General features: G+C 33.1%; 1 protein-coding gene across 1 annotated transcript in view; it reads left to right on the plus strand.

The window, feature by feature from the left end:
- The window catches only part of LOC122806900 (endoplasmic reticulum aminopeptidase 1-like), a 447,374-nt gene that overhangs the window by 53,771 nt on the left and 373,151 nt on the right, over positions 1-20,452 (plus strand). Inside the window, exon 4 of the mRNA XM_044077704.1 lies at positions 14,264-14,398. Coding sequence (XP_043933639.1) covers positions 14,264-14,398 — 135 coding nt within the window. The remainder of the gene's footprint in view (positions 1-14,263; positions 14,399-20,452) is intronic.

Consider the following 20,452-nt stretch of genomic DNA (forward strand, 5'->3'; position numbering starts at 1 on the left):
ACAAAGCCTTATTTATAATGGGAACTCAGATAACACGTAAGTGCTGCTCAGAGATTGTAACAGTACCAATTATTCTGACCCTGATGCCATTGCCAAAATTCTAGCTGACAAATTCAGCACTAAATTCATTCTGTCTATTCTCCCTTCATTCTCCCATTGTCCACTAAACCACTGACACCAAATTCTCCCTTTATCAAGGCCTATTTGTGCAATCTAAGTTCAAGAATATTGCTTCCAGGATTCCAGAAAATGTACCTGTCTGCCTCCTAGTTGAGTGCCAAATATAATTTGCTCAGCTCCTTCTGAACCTATTCAGTCTTATCACCTTATAAAGGTGGTCACACCATAAATCCAGGTAACTATAGGCTCACACGTCTCATTAGTATTATCTGTAAAGTCGTGAAGTGCATCGCACCTGAGATGATTAATATGACATAATGAACCTTCAGTCACTTGATGGAGGCAGATTCTCTCTACTCAATCTAATCATCAAAAGGGTTATTGCAGATATGAACATGAGTCCCTCTCTATCCATGCTGTCTATCTGACCAAAAATTGCTAGTGGTATTCCTTGGGACTGAGTATTATCCTCTTCCAGTTCAATATCTACTTTACTGATGTCAATGTGGAAGACAAAGTTTGCAGATGACTGCAAATCATGTGCTATTGTATGTTCCTTAATAAATACTCATGTACTCCATCAGGGTCTTAACCCTCCAAATGCACGGTATTCTTATCAAGGCTTAAGCTTAATTCAAAAAAGTACTGTGGTTTTATTATAGGTTCATAGATTAATACTAGGCTAACTGCCCTTGCGAGCCATTTTAAGCCTAGCCAATTAGCCCTTGTGAGGCTCAAACCCTGCACCTTGTGTTTGTAAGGCAAACACCTTAACCATTAGGCCACCCATTTTAGTTTCAGGAGTGATTTCCTTAATTCATAATATATAAAGGCCTCCCATCTTTAAATTTGATGCAGTCATCATGCATCCATTAACAACAAGCTGCTTTTCACCAGCACGTTTCAGTTTTGGTACAAAAATCATTCTTCCTGGCACAATCAATTCTGAAGGCATTCTTAAACATGTTTCTCTCCAATTATTTTGTCCAAGTAGACAAACATTCTAAATGTTCCTAACCAAGAAGAATACTGAACTAAAATTCCTAAACAAATCAAATAGATTAAAAACACCATCAGTAATAGTAAGTCACTCTAGACCATCACATGCACGCTTCCTCATGAGGATCTATGCTTACCATTCCATGTCATTGAAGAACCTGCAGTATTTGATATACTATACCTAGCAGCAACATAAACATGCATGTGAAAGCCATTTTCCTTTATCTGCTCAGACATAGGAGCTGCAGGCATGATAATTATTTTACATACTATGCCCCCTACTTATTGAATAGGCTTCCCTCCTTATCGGACAAAACAGCACATTATATGCCTTTACAACTAATCCTGATGATTGGATTGGTATGTATAAATTTATATGTGGGATGTCTTTCCTTAACTGGGACAGCTAATGTCTTTGACGTATTTGTGCTTATGCTGGCTAGGCTATCAGTGGTAATTTAGATCATAAGGATAGTATACATGTATAACCTATGTTTGTAGCTTACCTCCAAATGTGTACTGCAGATGTGTGCTGAATTGCCTGTGCTAAGGTTACTTTGTATATGTCAAATAAATGGGGGTGGTGGTAGATGGACCAAGACCCTCCTGCATGCCCCTCTGTAACAGCAGACATTCTATAAGATTTGTATTTCACATAGCCTATAGCTAGAATATTGAATGCAGATCTTGTAACATAGATATTTAAAGCTAAAAAAGTAAAATGGGTTATACAGCTCTAAAAAAGACACTTGGTTCTATGAAATAAGTGTATATCAAAATGTATGATATGATACCATTGAATCCCAAAGACTTTGAAGGTGTTACACTTGTTCTTGCAGTTTTCAAATTTTTAAATACATTTTGTAGACAAAAAAGAATGAATATGGAAGAAATGGATAACAAAGGAAAGGGTGAGAAGAGGAGCATTTGTTAGACATATTGAATAACCACTATTATCTAAATAAAATTCTTTCTAGTCAGTCATTGAAATATATTTTTGCAAAATGATTATGTAAGTATACATGAGATATGGAACATTTTCAAGTGTTATTACAACTAGAGCATAAACAATATCCCTTATTTGGTATCAACTTTATTTTCTACATTTTCATCTCTTAGCAAAACTCATTCAGTTGTTGGTGCCAAAATGACAAAAGTAGGTGGTTAATATCTTTCCATTTTCTTGCAATGCATTTTTGAAATAGCACACTGTAAAACATGAAGGCTTATGACTTTAATGTGCATTTTAGAAAAGAAATACCATTAATTATTATTTATCCAGGGAATATTGTTATAATTTATAGAACAGAGATGATATTATCCTACTGTATCTAAAAAGTCTTTTTACAGCAACTTTCCACAATGTGTCCCCATCTCACTTAATATTATCATTACATCTCCTGAATTTATCAGGTATATCAGGATACAATGTTTGTAATTATGTGGGACTATAAGATATATTATGCATAGTTTTTCAAATGAATAGTCTATAATGTAAAAAAAAGAAGTAGACAATTTAGTGGCAGTAAGAATTTGATTTGACTAGGTGTTTCAACAACTACAATGGTAGTGACCAAAAGGAATTAGATGGGGAATATAAAGATCACTTAGAATTTTATACCAACTTGTTACACATATAGTTGACTTACCTATCTTGCTAATTATTGTACTGCCATTGCCTTATGCAGGTGCATGTATAAAAAATAATTTGTAGATGAATCCAAAAACATCTTTCATATATTTAATGCTCTATTATAGAAATATTGAAATGCAAAGTAGTCAGATTAATATAAATCAATGTTACTTATTGCTTCTGTTAAAGAAATTATTGAGTCATTAATATATAGTTGAAAATAGCCACAATGATTTTAGAGTAAAATATATTAATCTGCATCCTGTTTAATTTTAACAGACTGTTTCTTAGTTTTATCAATAAATGCAATGTATGTTTTTTATCGGAAATCATTTAAATATTTTGCAATAGCCAGAAAAATCTTTATATGCTTATGTGTTCATGTGTGTTTGGCCGTGTACATTTTGAATGTTTTACAGATGACTTTCTTAGAAAATTATAATCAAAAAGAAAAAAATATTTGTATCTTTTTGAATGCCTAGTTTTTGAATAACCTTAAATATTATTTCCAGTTTAGAAACAATATTTGATAAGCCTTAAAAATATGTTTAAATAATATGCAAACTTACTCTGGAAATACTCAGAAAATGAATTTTCCCAAGTTATTACTTTTATATAGGACATTGGAATCAATAGAATTTAATTATCTCTGAAGTTTTACTTTTGTACAGTATATTATAATCAAGTCTTACTTATATGGATACAACCAGAATTAAATTATTTTTTTTATAAAAAATGTGATAGTATCTGTAGGTGTAATGTTTTAATTGATATTTGGTAAAAAAATAATTTAGGAAGTGCAGCCATTTATATGATGTTGGGAAAACCATTTATCCTTTTACCTGTCTGGATATAATTTAATAGTTTAATTGAAGAATTATTTATTTTTTTTAAGTTAAGAGACTTTTGCAATATAACCAGACTCCTATATATTTCAAATATTCAGTTGACGAGATTACATTAAATATCAAAGACTAATATTCTTTTAAAGGAAAGTTTATAAAAACATTACATTTCGTAGTATTTATGTGTACCTTGAAAAAAGTTTTGAAATGGTATTGTATGTTAAAGTAGGAATAAAATAGAGCTGTACAGGCATATTTGAGATTCAAATGTCCACAATGTAATAAAGAAGGAACTTTAATAATATATATGAAAGATGTCACTGATAAACTCAATAAATAGTGCAACAAATGGTATCCTTATCTTTTCATTTTAGTTTTTTTATTTTCTATGAGACAAATGAATCAATATGTATTACAGCATAAATGTTTTCATATAATTTCATATTAATGAAATAATTTGGAATAGCTTATGTTTAAGTACCATAAAAAGACCATGATAATTTATCAAACCCTTTTCTATGCCTAATGAGAATATGACAAATGATAGTGTTACATATTATATTAAAAGAATCCTGATATAGTTGGCTGTCTATTGACAATATAGGCATGCTGATTAGAGTATATAAGACAAAGATTTTGTGTTCTTATTGCCCATAAGATAATTTATATTTTATAATATGAATATATTACTGAAATTGGTTAATAATTGCAAGGATAAGGAACATCTTTATCAGTATTAAGCAACACTCACACCCTGATCTCATGTGTAAACATGGATACAAAGTGGTTGTGGATGGGTGGCTAGGTGGATTAAGCATCACTTTAATTAATACACCTTATAGAGAAAACAGAAGCTCAAATTTATGATACACCCTAAAGGGAAGACAGAAGCTCAAATTAATGATGAGTTCATGGGATATTAAAATCCTCATTAAGAAACTTTTTTGCCAGCTTAATTAGATGTTTATAAGCCTCAGAAAGTACATCATGAAATACCACTAGATTTACATCTTAATACATTCACCTCATCTTCAATATCTGTTAAGGTAAAAGATTTACTGCTTGCTGACTGGAACTATTTTATTTTAGAATAGTATTGTTAAAAATATTAACATTGTATTCCACAATGCTGATACACCTGTATATCAAAACTGCCTAATGATGCATACATAAGAACAAGCAAATTCATCAACTCAGTGTTGTATGACTCAATGTTGGGGTCTATCTGTGCAGTTTTTCCAGGATGTTGCACCTTAATAAGATAGCACCCAACATTTTAATGGTAACTGATTAAAAATTCTATGAAATTTCAGCACATCGTCATCTGAAAATATATAAAAAATAAAAAACAAAAAAACAAAAAAACAAAAAAAAAAAACAAAGCTGTTCAACTAACAAACACCTTAAAATAACAAAGCTAAAAGTTCTGTACAAGTGATTTTTCCCTAAATTGTAAAAAGTATCATTTTTAAAAATCCTACTATTAAAACCATGCTTAAATCAAATTTGTTGATACAGTTTTTTTTTAATCATTGTTAAACATTAGTATCATCCAGAATGACAAATATATATATATATATATATATATATATATATATATATATATATATATATAAACTCATATATTTCAGTTAGGTCTCAGTTTATTAGTATAAGATGACAACTAATAAACCTGCATACAGTGCTTGCTCAGTTTACTATTACCTCAGCATTTTAAATAAAATGATTTCTAGGAAAGCTCAGATAAGCAGTTACTAATTATAAGTTTGTTTTGTATTATGTGCTGTCTAAAAATAAGTAACAGACCAAACCATAACCTTCCTGTAATTCTCATATCTTAATTTTTTATATAGCAATATAGCAATAACACACTAAAGTAATGAAATAAGAATGAAAAACAAATATATCATTGTTTAGTATTTATATGATGTTTCCTCTGATTTATTCCCATGACTGATGTGCAAATATAGCAAATATATATTCAAAGTTTTCACTTTTTTGAACTTTACACATAAGGTATATTATTTTTATTTCAGTCTCCATTTCCTTTTTTACTACTTAGATGTGTGGAGACTATTAGTAAAAGAAACATATAAAAAGACATTAGTTGAAAATTCTCTTATAATATGAACACTTTGAATTAATTCTTCAAGGCACCTACAAAAATAACTTCATTGTTATCAATTTTTTCTTGCAGGTAGTCACTCATTATGTGAAGATTAAATTAACTGAAACCTGTGGAAAGCATTCCTTTCTTAGAAATCATTGGTGTTTAGAACCATTCATTATTTATATGTCTCTTAAAATATAGATGTTATGGTACAACAAGTAATGGAGATTCTAATGCTTTTAAAATATGTGATGCAGCATAAATGAATGTAGTATGGACATCAAGTTTCATCATATGCTTGTAAAATGACAGTCACTATGCCAATTGTATGTTTTTGATTACTTCTTTTCTTGAGATGCTTGTATTAGGTCTGTTCCTCATAAAATCCAAAAGAGGATGGAGCAGATCACTCCACATTTTCTGTCTAAGTTATGTTTTGCAAAAAGTAATTGTTTCAGTTGATATTAAAATGACAGTTATGTAATTTAACAAAAGTGTCAGTATTGTTAGATAGGTCAATGAATGTGTCATATTTTCAGTTTTAATCACTTTATTAAAGTAAAAGATTTTTTTTTGTTGTTGAAAACTATTTTTTTTTCATTTGTTAACCAGGTAAGCCCATTGGACATATCTGACCCTTATCCTTGGTAAACAGGAGCATTGTAGTACACTAGTGTAGTCATAGTCAAATCTCATTGTGCTTCCTTTGTATACAATATGATGTTTTGACCATGTTTTCCTAATAATGTCTTGCTTGTCTAAAAGGTATTAAATCTTGCAATATCAGCTCTTGCATACGGTTGTGTAAGTTTTATATTAAAAATCTGTACACCCTCTCAATTTTTCTGATTATGTTTCAGTCACTTCCAAGATGGTTTGAAACCAGTGTATTAAGAATGCTGATATATTCCTTTTTTTTTTTCTCAAAAATTTTTTTATTAATTATATGAATAGCAAGACAATTAAAAGATTATACATAACAAGAAGGCATAAATGAACATATAACAATTCATCTAGTGATAACAACCTTCATGAGATTTTGATAAGTTATTTAGAAATAAAACATACACCATATATACACTATATACAAGTTAGGCAACCTGAGAGAAAGAAAAAAAAAAAAAAAATATTTAACATTAACTATTTAATATGTTTAGAACCTTTTCTAACACAACCTTTCTAATAGCTTTTTTTTTTGGACTTCCACTTAAGTATCTTTGAGCATCAATAAATTTAAAAGCCATTTTCTGGAAAGTAACCCATTTTAATTTAGAACGATCAATCCAATTTTGTATTATATAAAGTTTTAGTAATGAGCAAATAAAAATGATAACATGAATATCAACTTTTGAAAGATGAATCAATGGAATATGTAGAATAGCAAATTCCCGTCAACGTGGATTTTTGATATCCCATTTTCTGCAGTCTGACTTTCAAAGATGTCCACAATCTGTGAGAAAAATGACAATACCATAGAATATGAAGGAGTTCTGCTTGGGGATGAGAACAGCATGAACACGAAGGGGACTTATTTGGGTTAAATTTGTTTAATTTGATTGGGGTAAAGTAGGCATCATTATTAATCATTAATTGTGTGTATGCTAATTTTTTAAAAGGGATAAATTCCTTAGTGTGTCTAATAGCCAGGACTTTCTGAGATTCTGACAATTGGGAATTATAATTCAACCAAACATTAGATAAGAGATAGTTGTGGTCCATCATTAAAGAATTAATTAATTTATATGAGTTTGAGAGCATTTTATCAGATGATGAAAGTATTTTGAAACTTATCATTGTGACTATGGACCAGTAATTTTTTTAATAGCTGTTGGTTAAGAGACTACATATGATCAGATAAAGTAAGAAAACCCACTTTATTTTAATAAGGAAGTTGTAATAAAATTACAATTTTGGGGTTAGATGAGCTGAAGGGGACTTTAGTTACCCTTTGGAGTGGAACTTAACTTAAAACGAGAAATTTTTAAAAACTTAGTAAGAATAGTAGTTAATTGAAAAGACTGTATAATGAAAATATCACTACTGCAAACAATGACTTAAGTGAGGAACTTTTAGTAGAGAAATTGAAACAGTTTGACTCAAAATTATTTAAAGTCAAGAAACTACAGTTAGAGGTGAACTATTTAAACAAATGCATCAAGGAGAAAGTGGTTCCTAAGGGTCTAAGACATTGTATTTATCCAACTGGGCTAATTGAAGGTTCCCAGTTCCATAAGGAACTTGTAGATATGTTCAACAAACAGGGGTTAGAATTACTAACAGTGATGGTTAAACACTATGAAATCTCAATTGAAGAGGTTACTGAGGAAACAAGAGTACTTGAAGGGGTTATTAAAACAGATAGATTATTCCCCCAGTACCAATATGACTTTAATAGGTCTTTTGTCACCATAGCCCATCAATTGGAGAAACTTAGAACAGTGAAGGTTGAAAAACTTCAGAGAGACCTAAAGGCATATAGAGATGGCTATGCTTATCGAAAACCACCTGGTTCCCAGTACCAAAACAATGTGAAGAGGGCGACACGAGGGCGCTACCATCAAACAGGTAATGAAGGAGAAATAATGAACAGGCGTGTAAATGATAGGAACACGCCGGTAATTAACCCAGAAGGAACTGATGGTTCCAACTTTATTGACCAGGACCAACCTTTAGGGGTGAACGAGATGACTAATACAAATACGGTTTACATGGGAGCATGCCCTAAATATAATAGTAATTTTGACCAGAATAACGGTGATGGTTTAAATGGATTTAACCAACAACAACAACAGTCAAAAAACTACAAGGGGAGGGGGGGTCCAGTAAGCAACTGGACACCGAACCCTCAGTTCCAACCACAAAGGAGATACAACACCCGCAGCAATGTGAACTAGAACTCACACCACCTAATTTGTTTTTTAACAAAGAAGGAGACTTTACAATTTTTAACTACACTGACTTTACCCTTGAACCTGAACTGGTAGAACTACTGGCAAGGGGTTTTACCTTTATTCCAACTGATAGATGCAACCTAGCAGAACTTTTAACTGACTTTAAATTATTTACTCGTAAACTAAACTTGACCGTTTTACTAGGTAATTCATCCTATAGTAATAATGAACTAAAAGTGACTAGCACTTACAACCCACCGATACACCCCATTATTGCGTTGTTTGAACAGCTATGTGAAAATGAATTGAGGGAAGTAGTCCACTCTTTTAACAAACGTACAGAAGAGGGAAATATTACAACTAAAGAAAAACAACTGTTAACATCATTTTGTAAACTACCTATTAGATCTATGAAACCAGATAAGGGAGGAGGCTTAGTAGTCATGTACAGGGACCATTATATTAGGAAAATGTCTCTATTGTTAGAGAAAGACACCTACCAGGAGGTAAGCATTAATGAGATGAATGGGGCTTACAACAGGATTAAAATGTTTTTGGATGACCTGTTTATAGATGGGCTGATTGACAGCCAAATGGCCCACTATTTGGCTCTATTAGCACCTAGGATACCCCAACTATTCGGTATACCTAAGACCCACAAAAGTATACAGGACCCTCCATTTAGAGCACTGGTGGACAGTAGACAATCAATTACCTACCCATGTGTGAAATTAGCTGACTCAATTTTGGGTAAATATGTCAAAGGTGAGAGTCAAATTTGCAGAGATTCATGGTCCTTCCTGGAGGAAATTAATACATTACAGTTCGAGGAGGACAATACTTTCCTTACAGTTGATGTCTGTGACCTCTATTCTAGTATACCTCACAATACAGGAGTAGAATGGGTTGTAGAACATATGAGATCTAAAGGGGATTTGGATAATGAGGTTTCACTGGTCGAACAATTGCTAGATATCATTTTACAGAATAACTACCTAACGTTCAACAACAAACTGTATTTACAAAAAATTGGGGTAGCTATGGGGACACCAGTGGGTGCAAGTTTTGCCAACTTGGTTATGGCATATTGGGAGACCAGACTCATTTTCAATAGTCCATACTTTAAAGTAGCAAAAGTTTACAAGAGATTTTTAGATGACATTTTTATGATGTTAAAAGGTGACCAACAAGCGGCCGAAGAACTAGTAGACTTTTTTAACCAGACAACCTCTTTTCTGAAATTTACTCAAAATTACCAGTAGAAGAGGATTAATTTTTTAGATATTGACCTTGAGAAAGATGAGACTAACAGGGTTTACACTGCTAAGATTTACAGGAAAAGTACTTTCTCAAACTCTTTGTTACACTTCACTAGTGAACACCCAATACATCAGAAAAAATCGGTGGTTAAGGGCCAACTAGTGAGAGCAGCTAGGATGGTAACCACCGAGGAGGAGTTTGAGAAAGAGACTAAACTTCTGTTTGAAATGTTTTCACACAGAGGTTACCCTATTAGATTTTTAGAAGGAATCTTTGAGGAGGTCATTAGGAAAAGAGCAGAAGGTACATACAAACCAATTTTGGGTTTCCACTTGTTGAATGAGGAAAATAGAGAAAACATGGGAATAGACAATAGAGTTAACATAATAAGGAAACAAGAGGGGGTAAACAATGTAAGAGTGGACATAACCCCACAAGAAAACAACATGAAGAATAAATACTTAATGTTTTTTACTCTAACATACACCCCAGTAGCTAAAGACATACAACAAGTGGTTAGAAAATGTTGGTTTTATTTGTCCCTAAATAAGGAAATTTTCGACCGCATAGGGGAGTACCCGTGCATTAGTTTCAGAAGAAGACAAAATTTAAAGCAAATTTTAGAAAAAGGTCAGGACAAAATGAGGAAGGAAGGGGAATGAGGTACCCGTAAGTGCGGCCACTGTAACCAATGTAAATACATTATATACAGTAATAAATTTAAGATTAGAGGTGAGACTTTTTTTACCCAATACACTTATAATTGTAACACAAGAAGTGTGGTTTACCTAGCTGAATGTCAAGTTTGCAATGCATTTTACGTGGGTAAGACAGACCGTAGACTCAAAGACCGGATCTATGAACACGTATATGCTATCAGCAAGAAAAATACCAACAATGCACTAGCAAACCACTGTGAACAAAAAGAAGGCCACTACTTTAAATTTAGGGTCATATCACAGACTAGGCAGAATATAGAAGGAAAATGGGGGGCCAATGATAGTTTAGTCAAATTATTATTAGAAAGGAATGAACTGAACTGGCAATTAAGACTAAATGCACATACAGAACCAGGATTAAATGAAGCTTGCAGTATAGCATGTATTTTAAAATTAAAAAGTTTATATAGGTAAACATAGCATTTTTTTAAAAAGGACACAGAGTATATTGATTTATATACATTTTTTAAAAAATAAACATATATATAAAAAATAAAAAATAAAATATATATATATATAAAAAATATAAAAAAGAAAAGAACTGAATATAAAATAGAGTTCTACAAATAACCTATTTATAAACAAATATGAATTTTTTAAAAGGACACATATAATATACTTGTATTTTAAACACATTTTTTAACAATAATAAATATATTTTTATTTTGATATATATTATTTTGGATTAGGATGGAGTTATTTACTATCTTCTTGACTTGTACACACAGATACGTAGATATACGTAATATATGTATTAATTTAGTGAAATATATACATATAAACATATATAACACACTTGAAGCATATCACGCAAATAAAATGTTAGGTATAAAGTAAAACATTTCTTACTTCTTATTTTGAATGAGTATTAAATAAGAATGTGGCTATGGGTTAATAGGTAAAAAGTTACTAGGTAAAAAAACCACATTATGACACTAGGGGGAGCTATTGACCCTTTAGAGAGTAGAATACCAACAACAGTTGGCTTTCTAACTTTAATACCCTCAATGAAAGACTTTTTCGTACTTTTGCACTCAGGTATATTATTACAATTACTATTACTAAAGTGCAAAGGAAGAAAAGTTGGGTTAACTATACACTTTTCCATACTTATTTATAATATTGAATGATTTTTATACACACTGACCAATTGTATAAGAACACCACAATAAGAGTTCGCTGATTGACATGGCTATTGGTTTTAAAAAAACCAAAGGAAAGTGTAAAAACAGAAAGTTAGAAAAGTATACTTTAACCATTATATGTATTAATTTTTACACTGGTTGTTAATAGAAATTTAGGTTTATACATTTGGAAATTAACAGGTCTTGTGGGTGAAAAGTGGTTGATTACTTCTTCCTAATAGGACAGGAATAAAGAGGGGACTATTTAAGGGCAACAGGAATATGAATAATATGTCTGAAGAAGTTTGGGTATTACCCGAACGAAAAGCGCTTAACGTTACGTGGATTTGTCTGTGGAATTTTATATTAAAAAAGTCATCGTGCACTTAAATTGGTTCGGACTCCAGTATCATTTCATGTTTTAACTCGTTTGGCTGAAGGTGGCTAAAGGTGCATTTGCGCAGGGTACTGGTGTACTTGCTATCGTTGTACAGAACAGCTAAACAACACTTAAAATGTGTCATTCCAGTCCTACTCCGAAGCTGAGTTTGTTTGTATTTTTCTTTGGCTTAAGGAACTACATGAAGCAGAAATTATTGAGTTTCTGAAGACTTAGATAAAATATTTCAAGCGGAAAAAGAGTAAGGGTAAAATCAGAGTTACAGGGTTGATATACATGGGCTATGTTTTATCTTCTAAAGACTTGAAACAAAGTTTTCAAAAGTAAATTCTGTACTGCTGACCCCCCCCTCCCCCGAGAAAAGAAAAGGGCTCATGAAATTTCTATGAATTTTATTCTGAATTCATTGGAAGCAAGTTTGCTGTTAAAGAATTATTGTAAAGTGAAATGCAATGGCACTGGAGTTCAGAGCAATAAAATTGCTTTGAAAGCTTAAACAGCTGGTAGCTAAAGGGCCTACACAAATATTTTAATTTGAATTAGTCAGTCCCATTAGAGGCAGAGCAATGATCCTGCAGGATGGTAATCCAGTTGTTTATGGAATAAGAGCCTGCAGATATGGGGTACTTGTATGTCATCAGCTACTGCCGAATGTTCTCCAACAAGGTATTAATGTACAGATACAGCCTGGAAGAAAAATATAAATAATAAATAATACATAAATAAAAAGAAGTCCACCACTTCACAGCATAGTAAAATGCCATGAAGCATAGGATGAAAAAATGCCCAGTATTTTTTGCACTCACTAAACATTGCTTTGCTGTTTAGTGAATGTAAAAATGTAAATAAAAGAAAAAGGTAAAGTGTGTGTGTGTGTGTGTGTGTGTGTGTGTGTGTGTGTGTGTGGGCGCGTGCGCACGTGTGCACTTGTAAGAGATGCAGACTAAGAAAGACAGTGAAAGTGAGACAGAGAGACAGAAAGAGAGAAACAGAGTGAATGACTTAGCGAGATCATGAACAAGTGGCTGACAACATACCTCTCAACATCTTCCCTCAAGAATTCAAGTGGGGGAGACCTAAAATGGTCAGTCCTTAGATGCAGTAGCTGCATTTTCTGAACAATAAGTATGAAGCTATAATGTCTGGCTTCATTAATTTACAATAATCTTAGTGATTTACCTGAAAATCAAAATTTTCAAGGGAGAGGGCAAAATTAGTGGCACTTAAGAGGCATGCAACACCCTACAAAATATAATTTTTTTCATTCATTTGATCACAATGAAACATCCAAAATATAATCATTCAAGAAGACAGCTATCTGCATTAAATGCTTATAAAACTTATATTATGGATGCAAAATACTTCCTCCAGGAGCAGTTACTTATGCCATAGCAAGTTTGAAACATTAGACAGGGGTGCTATTTTATACCAAAAATATATATAAAAAGTATATACTAATAAACAAGACATAATTCAACTGAAAACACAGTATCTAAGTGCAGTAATACCCTTCATAGTGTATTTTCTGAAGGAAATAATGTACCTTCCATAACTCCTCTGGGTGGGTCATTATTTCCCTCATAACATGCACTTTGTTGGACATTATTGCTTGCTTAATGAATGCCAAAGGAGATATATTCAAATAAAAAATATATATGCTTGTCACAGTATATGAATGAGAAAGGTACGAGTGTGTTAAAGGAAACCAAAGGAGCTGGTGGAAACAGGTATTATACCAATGCAGATTATATTTAAGAAGTGTTTCGACAAGGTATCGTCAAGTTTACAATGAAAGTTCCTAAGGCTATAGGTAGGGAAGTAAAAATCAATTCAACTGCAATCTTCCCCCCAACACACACACACGCGCACATGCGCACGCACACACACACACACACACACACACACACACACACAAACACATGCACATTCTTAATTCTGTGGTTACTGTGTGCTGGCAGAAGAAGAGTGAAAAATGTGTGAATTTTTATGAGCATCAACTGAGACATTTGAAAACTATTATACTATTAAATTGCACCAATCCAAGCATTTTGAAGCTTATTGTAAACTGATTCATTCATTTAAAGATTAATATTGAAAAAAACTTAATTGTAAAATCTGAATTTATACATTTCTTATTGTATGTTTTTCTTTGATTGTCACAGAAAAATTCTGTCACAAGATTTGATGGATGTGTTGAAGACAATTTCATGGACAGTGTGAAGATGAGCAGCTACCTTGTTGCTTTTGTGGTCAGTGACTTTGTGTCACATACTACCACATGGCAACGTGGAATCAAGGTAAGAAGACAAACAAATGAATATTATTATAGACCACACATACAACCAGAATTATGCAATTTATTCATTCTATTTTTGAGAAATGGGGAGGAATCTCTTCTCAAACTTCTGATTGAGTGATATAAAACAATAGACTGGGAGGTTTAACAATTGCTAAGTAGGTACAACATTAAGTTCTTCGTTTGGCTCTTTCATTCTCAATGTACAAAACTATCTGACTGTGAGCAACTTGTTTCAGCACTCAGTGGTTCTGGGTTGCCTCTAGAAAAATGTACTTGTGCCTTATAGGCCTAATAATAAAATAAATTAAGACTGCAGACTTATGCTTTTAGCAGTGTAAGCAGTACTGCACAGCTGTAGTTAGGAAAATCGCTACACATTCAAATAAATTAATAGCATGATTTTTAAATATGGAATGTCATAGACATATACAAATACCCATCATTTCAAACACAAGTTATTCTGATATTGGTCTGGGATTTAATATGGATTCCTGAGATTAAGATGTGTCCCACACTCCTATAAATCTCGTTTTATCTTGTGAGCTGGACAGCAAGTACACATTTGTCGACACACAAACACAAACACACACACTCCCACATTAATTCTATTAGTAGATAAACCATTTGCTAATATCAACTACCTGGACATGACAGCTTGTCAAATCATCTACAGTAGGAATAAGTCATCACTCAAATGTGGTGCTTATTTGGTGATCCTGTACACATTTTGCTTAATTGATAGTGCATCCATTACTCATCAGTCCTCTGTGCAATGTGCTGGCTGTCATTTTTCAGATGTAGACTTTTAAGATTCACCCTTCCTTATCTTAAACCCTCCCTTCCTCCTCCTGCTCCTCGGTCTCCTGTCCTCTAAGTATAGCACATACACACACTGCACCAAGTTGTTGTTGAATCTTGTCCATCACTCTTGATATTTTATCATCTGCGTCTCCTCTCTGGTATAATGTATATACTCTACTGCTTTTTACTTCTCTCCAGCATATGCATTTACATCCATATCTTACTTGATATGTCTTATAATACAATTACTGTTTTTATTACAACGGTAATTTTATTTAAAGTATTACACTTTTTCATCATTTTTCTGAGTTTTACTTTTATAGGTGAATAGGCTCAGTAGTCTCCTTCTACTTCAAAAATTGTGTTTTCTACTCTTTCAAGGATTTGTGTTTTAAATGAATGATTTCTAATACCATATTAGACGTCACCCTGTTTTTGCTCCACCATAAATAACACATTATATAAACTTATAGAATTCTTTATTTTGCTTTGTCTAAAAGTATAATTTTTGTTAGATTTTTGTATATTTTTATTGTGTTCATCTTTTAATTGTTAGGTTGGGGCAGGTGTCCCTGCTCAGTTCTCCTGTAAACATGGGCATTGCCCAGCAGGGTTAACCCAGTCAGCAAAACATACATTAATTAATTAATTAATTAATTAATTAATTAATTAATTAATTAATACATTAATAAATAAATAACACACAAAACTATTTTAGAATTTCTGTCACAGCTACAGAGTTTAACTTTCTTATTATATTTATTAAACATAAATACTTAGTCTATATCCAGTGTAATGAACAGTTGTACAGAAAGTGAATTTAGCTGGTACTGGTGATTTAAACTTTGTAAGAAAACAAATACCTACCATCACAGATGTAACTTTTAAACTGACTGAGAAAGTGTTTTATTGCTATTAGTGTACACAGACTAAATCCTTACGATACTGTACACAGTACATGAACTACATCCTTACAGTACATGGACTACATCCTTATGATACTGTACACAGTACATGGACTGCATCCTTATGACACTGTATGCAGTACACAGACTACATCCTTACGATACTGTACACAGTACATGGACTACATCCTTACGATACTGTACACAGTACATGGACTACATCCTTATGATACTGTACACAGTACATGGACTACATCCTTACAATACTGTACACAGTACAGGGACTACAGCCTTATGATACTGTACACAATACATGGACTACATCCTTACAATAGTGTACACAGTACATAGACTACATCCTTACGATACTGTGCACAGTACATGGACTACATCCTTATGATACTGTACACAGTGTATGGACTACATCCTTATGATACTGTACATAGTACAGGGACAACATCCTTATGATACCATATGCAGTACATGGACTATATCCTTATGATACTGTACACAGTACAGGGACTACATCCTTATGATACTGTACACAGTGCACGGACTACATCCTTATAATACTGTATACAGTACAGGGGCTATATCCTTATGATACTGTACACAGTACACAGACTACATTCTTATGATACTGTACACAGTGTATGGACTACATCCTTATGATACTGTACACAGTACAGGGACTACATCCTTATGATACTGTACACAGTGCACGGACTACATCCTTATAATACTGTATAAAGTACAGGGGCTAGATCCTTATGATACTGTACACAGTACACAGACTACATTCTTATGATACTGTACACAGTGTATGGACTACATCCTTATAATACTGTATACAATACAGGGGCTACATCCTTATGATACTGTACACAGTACACAGACTACATCCTTATGATACTGTACACAGTACACAGACTACATTCTTATGATACTGTACACAGTGTATGGACTACATCCTTATGATACTGTACACAGTACACAAACTACATTCTTATGATACTGTACACAGTGTATGGACTACATCCTTATGATACTGTACACAGTACAGGGACTACATCCTTATGATACTGTACACAGTGCACGGACTACATCCTTATAATACTGTATACAGTACAGGGGCTAGATCCTTATGATACTGTACACAGTACACAGACTACATTCTTATGATACTGTACACAGTGTATGGACTACATCCTTATAATACTGTATACAGTACAGGGGCTACATCCTTATGATACTGTACACAGTACACAGACTACATTCTTATGATACTGTACACAGTGTATGGACTACATCCTTATGATACTGTACACAGTACAGGGACTACATCCTTATGATACTGTACACAGTGCACGGACTACATCCTTATAATACTGTATACAGTACAGGGGCTAGATCCTTATGATACTGTACACAGTACACAGACTACATTCTTATGATACTGTACACAGTGTATGGACTACATCCTTATAATACTGTATACAGTACAGGGGCTACATCCTTATAATACTGTATACAGTACAGGGGCTACATCCTTATGATACTGTACACAGTACACAGACTACATTCTTATGATACTGTACACAGTGCATGGACTACATCCTTATGATACTGTACACAGTACAGGGACTACATCCTTATTATACTGTACACAGTGCACGGACTACATCCTTATAATACTGTATACAGTACAGGGGCTAGATCCTTATGATACTGTACACAGTATACAGACTACATTCTTATGATACTGTACACAGTGTATGGACTACATCCTTATAATACTGTACACAGTACAGGGACTACATCCTTATGATACTGTACACAGTGCACGGACTACATCCTTATAATACTATATACAGTACAGGGGCTAGATCCTTATGATACTGTACACAGTACACAAACTACATTCTTATGATACTGTACACAGTGTATGGACTACATCCTTATAATACTGTATACAGTATAGGGGCTACATCCTTATGATACTGTACACAGTACACAGACTACATTCTTATGATACTGTACACAGTGTATGGACTACATCCTTATGATACTGTACACAGTACAGGGATTACAGCCTTATGATGCTGTACACAGTACAGGGACTACATCCTTATGATACTGTACACAGTGCACGGACTACATCCTTATAATACTGTATACAGTACAGGGGCTACATCCTTATGATACTGTACACAGTACACAGACTACATTCTTATGATACTGTACACAGTGTATGGACTACATCCTTATGATACTGTACACAGTACAGGGACTACATCCTTATGATACTGTTTTTTGAAAGAATATGAGTTTATTGCTGCTAATATCGCAAGCAAGGAATAATACTGAAGTACCTTATTTTCATTATAATTAACAAGCTGATCAAGCTGTTACTTTATCGCATGGACCATAGAACAGTCTACAGTTTCTTCTATATATACTATCAATAAGTCAGCAATATGTGACATTTTTAGAAACACTAAAGTAGCCTTCAGACCTTATAACAATTTTGCAAAATTGCATGTGCATCTCCTACTTTAAGAATATGAGGGCTCTGACAAATTGTTTATCACCTCTTATAATGTTATAAATATTTATACTTGCTGCAAAACTGAGACATTCCAAGTTCAAAATATGTGGATTAGAAATTCATTATAACACATGTAATACTAAAATGTATTCTATTATTAACAAGTTTTGTTTTCAAGCATTATACTGATTGTGAAACAAACAATGATTTTTCTTTAATTAATTGTGTGGTCTTCCATCTCTTAATACTGACAAAAAACATCTGAAAGCTAAAAAATGCATTATACACCACCTTTCAGATATTAAAAGCATGTTTTTTTCTGACTAATGCACTTTATAAAGGTATTTCTGCATGCAATTTTTTTCACTTGTTTTTAAGTTTTCTGCTCTACAACAATTTTTTTTTAGAAACAGTCAGGGGAGTGACATTTCTACATGTACTGAACCTAGTAAGTTTAAATGGTTTGGCTCTCATTGGTGAGTCACTCATCTGATCTTAATGATCCAGTTTCCTTAAAGTCAATACTTACCCAAAGGAGTTTAATACCGTAAAGTCCTGTTAGTTTTGATAATATTTAATATACTATTAAATGTTTTCTGGCATTGTTTTTATTGTTACATTTTAGCATTTAATTAAACTACAAAACCTGAATTATTTTTAACATTTCAGTCAAAACACAATTTATGTGCATTTTCAATATTTATATAATTGTTATGGGCTTTGTGACTTTGTCTCACTTAAGAAAGTGAAGTCATAATGGAAAACTTCAAGTCCCATTTTATGTTTTAATAAAATTGCTGCTCCTGTGCACTCTCAACCAGCCAGTGTCTTTTGGATTTTCTCTTCGATATCCATCCCTGATCATGCCCATCTTCAGCCCTGATCATGCCCATCTTCAGCTCATGCAATGGACCATTAATGAGAGAATAGACACCTAAAGCCATTGTTAGCCTTTCATGATTCTGTAAGTGCAAATGGGCATTTTGCCATTGGATTTAATTTTACAAAAGGTCCACGTACTGATCAACGGATCTAAAGGAATTTCTGGTTTATTTATTTTACTTTGAAAAAAAAAAACATAGGGACACTAGATCTTTTGAAGAAAGTTGCAGACAGGCCATGAGGTACATCACCCCTTTATTTTATTGGGCAAACACTAGCTCAGTTTCCACCACTAACAAGAACTGATATTCATTTTACTCATTTAAACCAAGTAAAGCATGTAGCACAGAGTACTTCTACTCATACGGTTTTCACACTGGCTAATATATACTACAGCTAAAGTATATCGACAGTTTATTAACAAAACCACTATTATTGACCAGTTTAGAAATAAAATAAATGTTTAAAATACTTTTTCCTAGTTCTTTTTCCACCTTGTGCCTGCTAACCATCAAACTTCTTCCTATGGGTCTTTGAGATCACTCATAATTGACATGAGGATCCATCTTTCAGGCAACCAGGAAGGGAGTCTGGTTACCATTCCCTTATACCCTACTACCTCACTTACCTCTGTACCAGACCTATCATCATCTCAGAAGCCTGACTGTTATGCTTCTCACTCGTAGGGTGGGGGTTACATGCATGCAAATGCATAATTCACTGTCCTAAGATAAGCAATTAAGTAGCAGACTAAGGAATATATACTTATAAAAAGTGGGTAAAGAGTGTGAAAAGAGCATGGGCTTTGCATTAGTTTAGTATCTAACTCCATGACAGCATGATGGTTATATAATTCTCACAATGCCACATGTAGATGCTCCTATGTGCCTTCAGTGCAAAATGCTATTGTGTTAAA

Source organism: Protopterus annectens, chromosome 7.part0 (genome assembly GCF_019279795.1).
Source record: "Protopterus annectens isolate FY-2018-M chromosome 7.part0, PAN1.0, whole genome shotgun sequence".
NCBI lineage: Eukaryota > Metazoa > Chordata > Ceratodontiformes > Protopteridae > Protopterus > Protopterus annectens.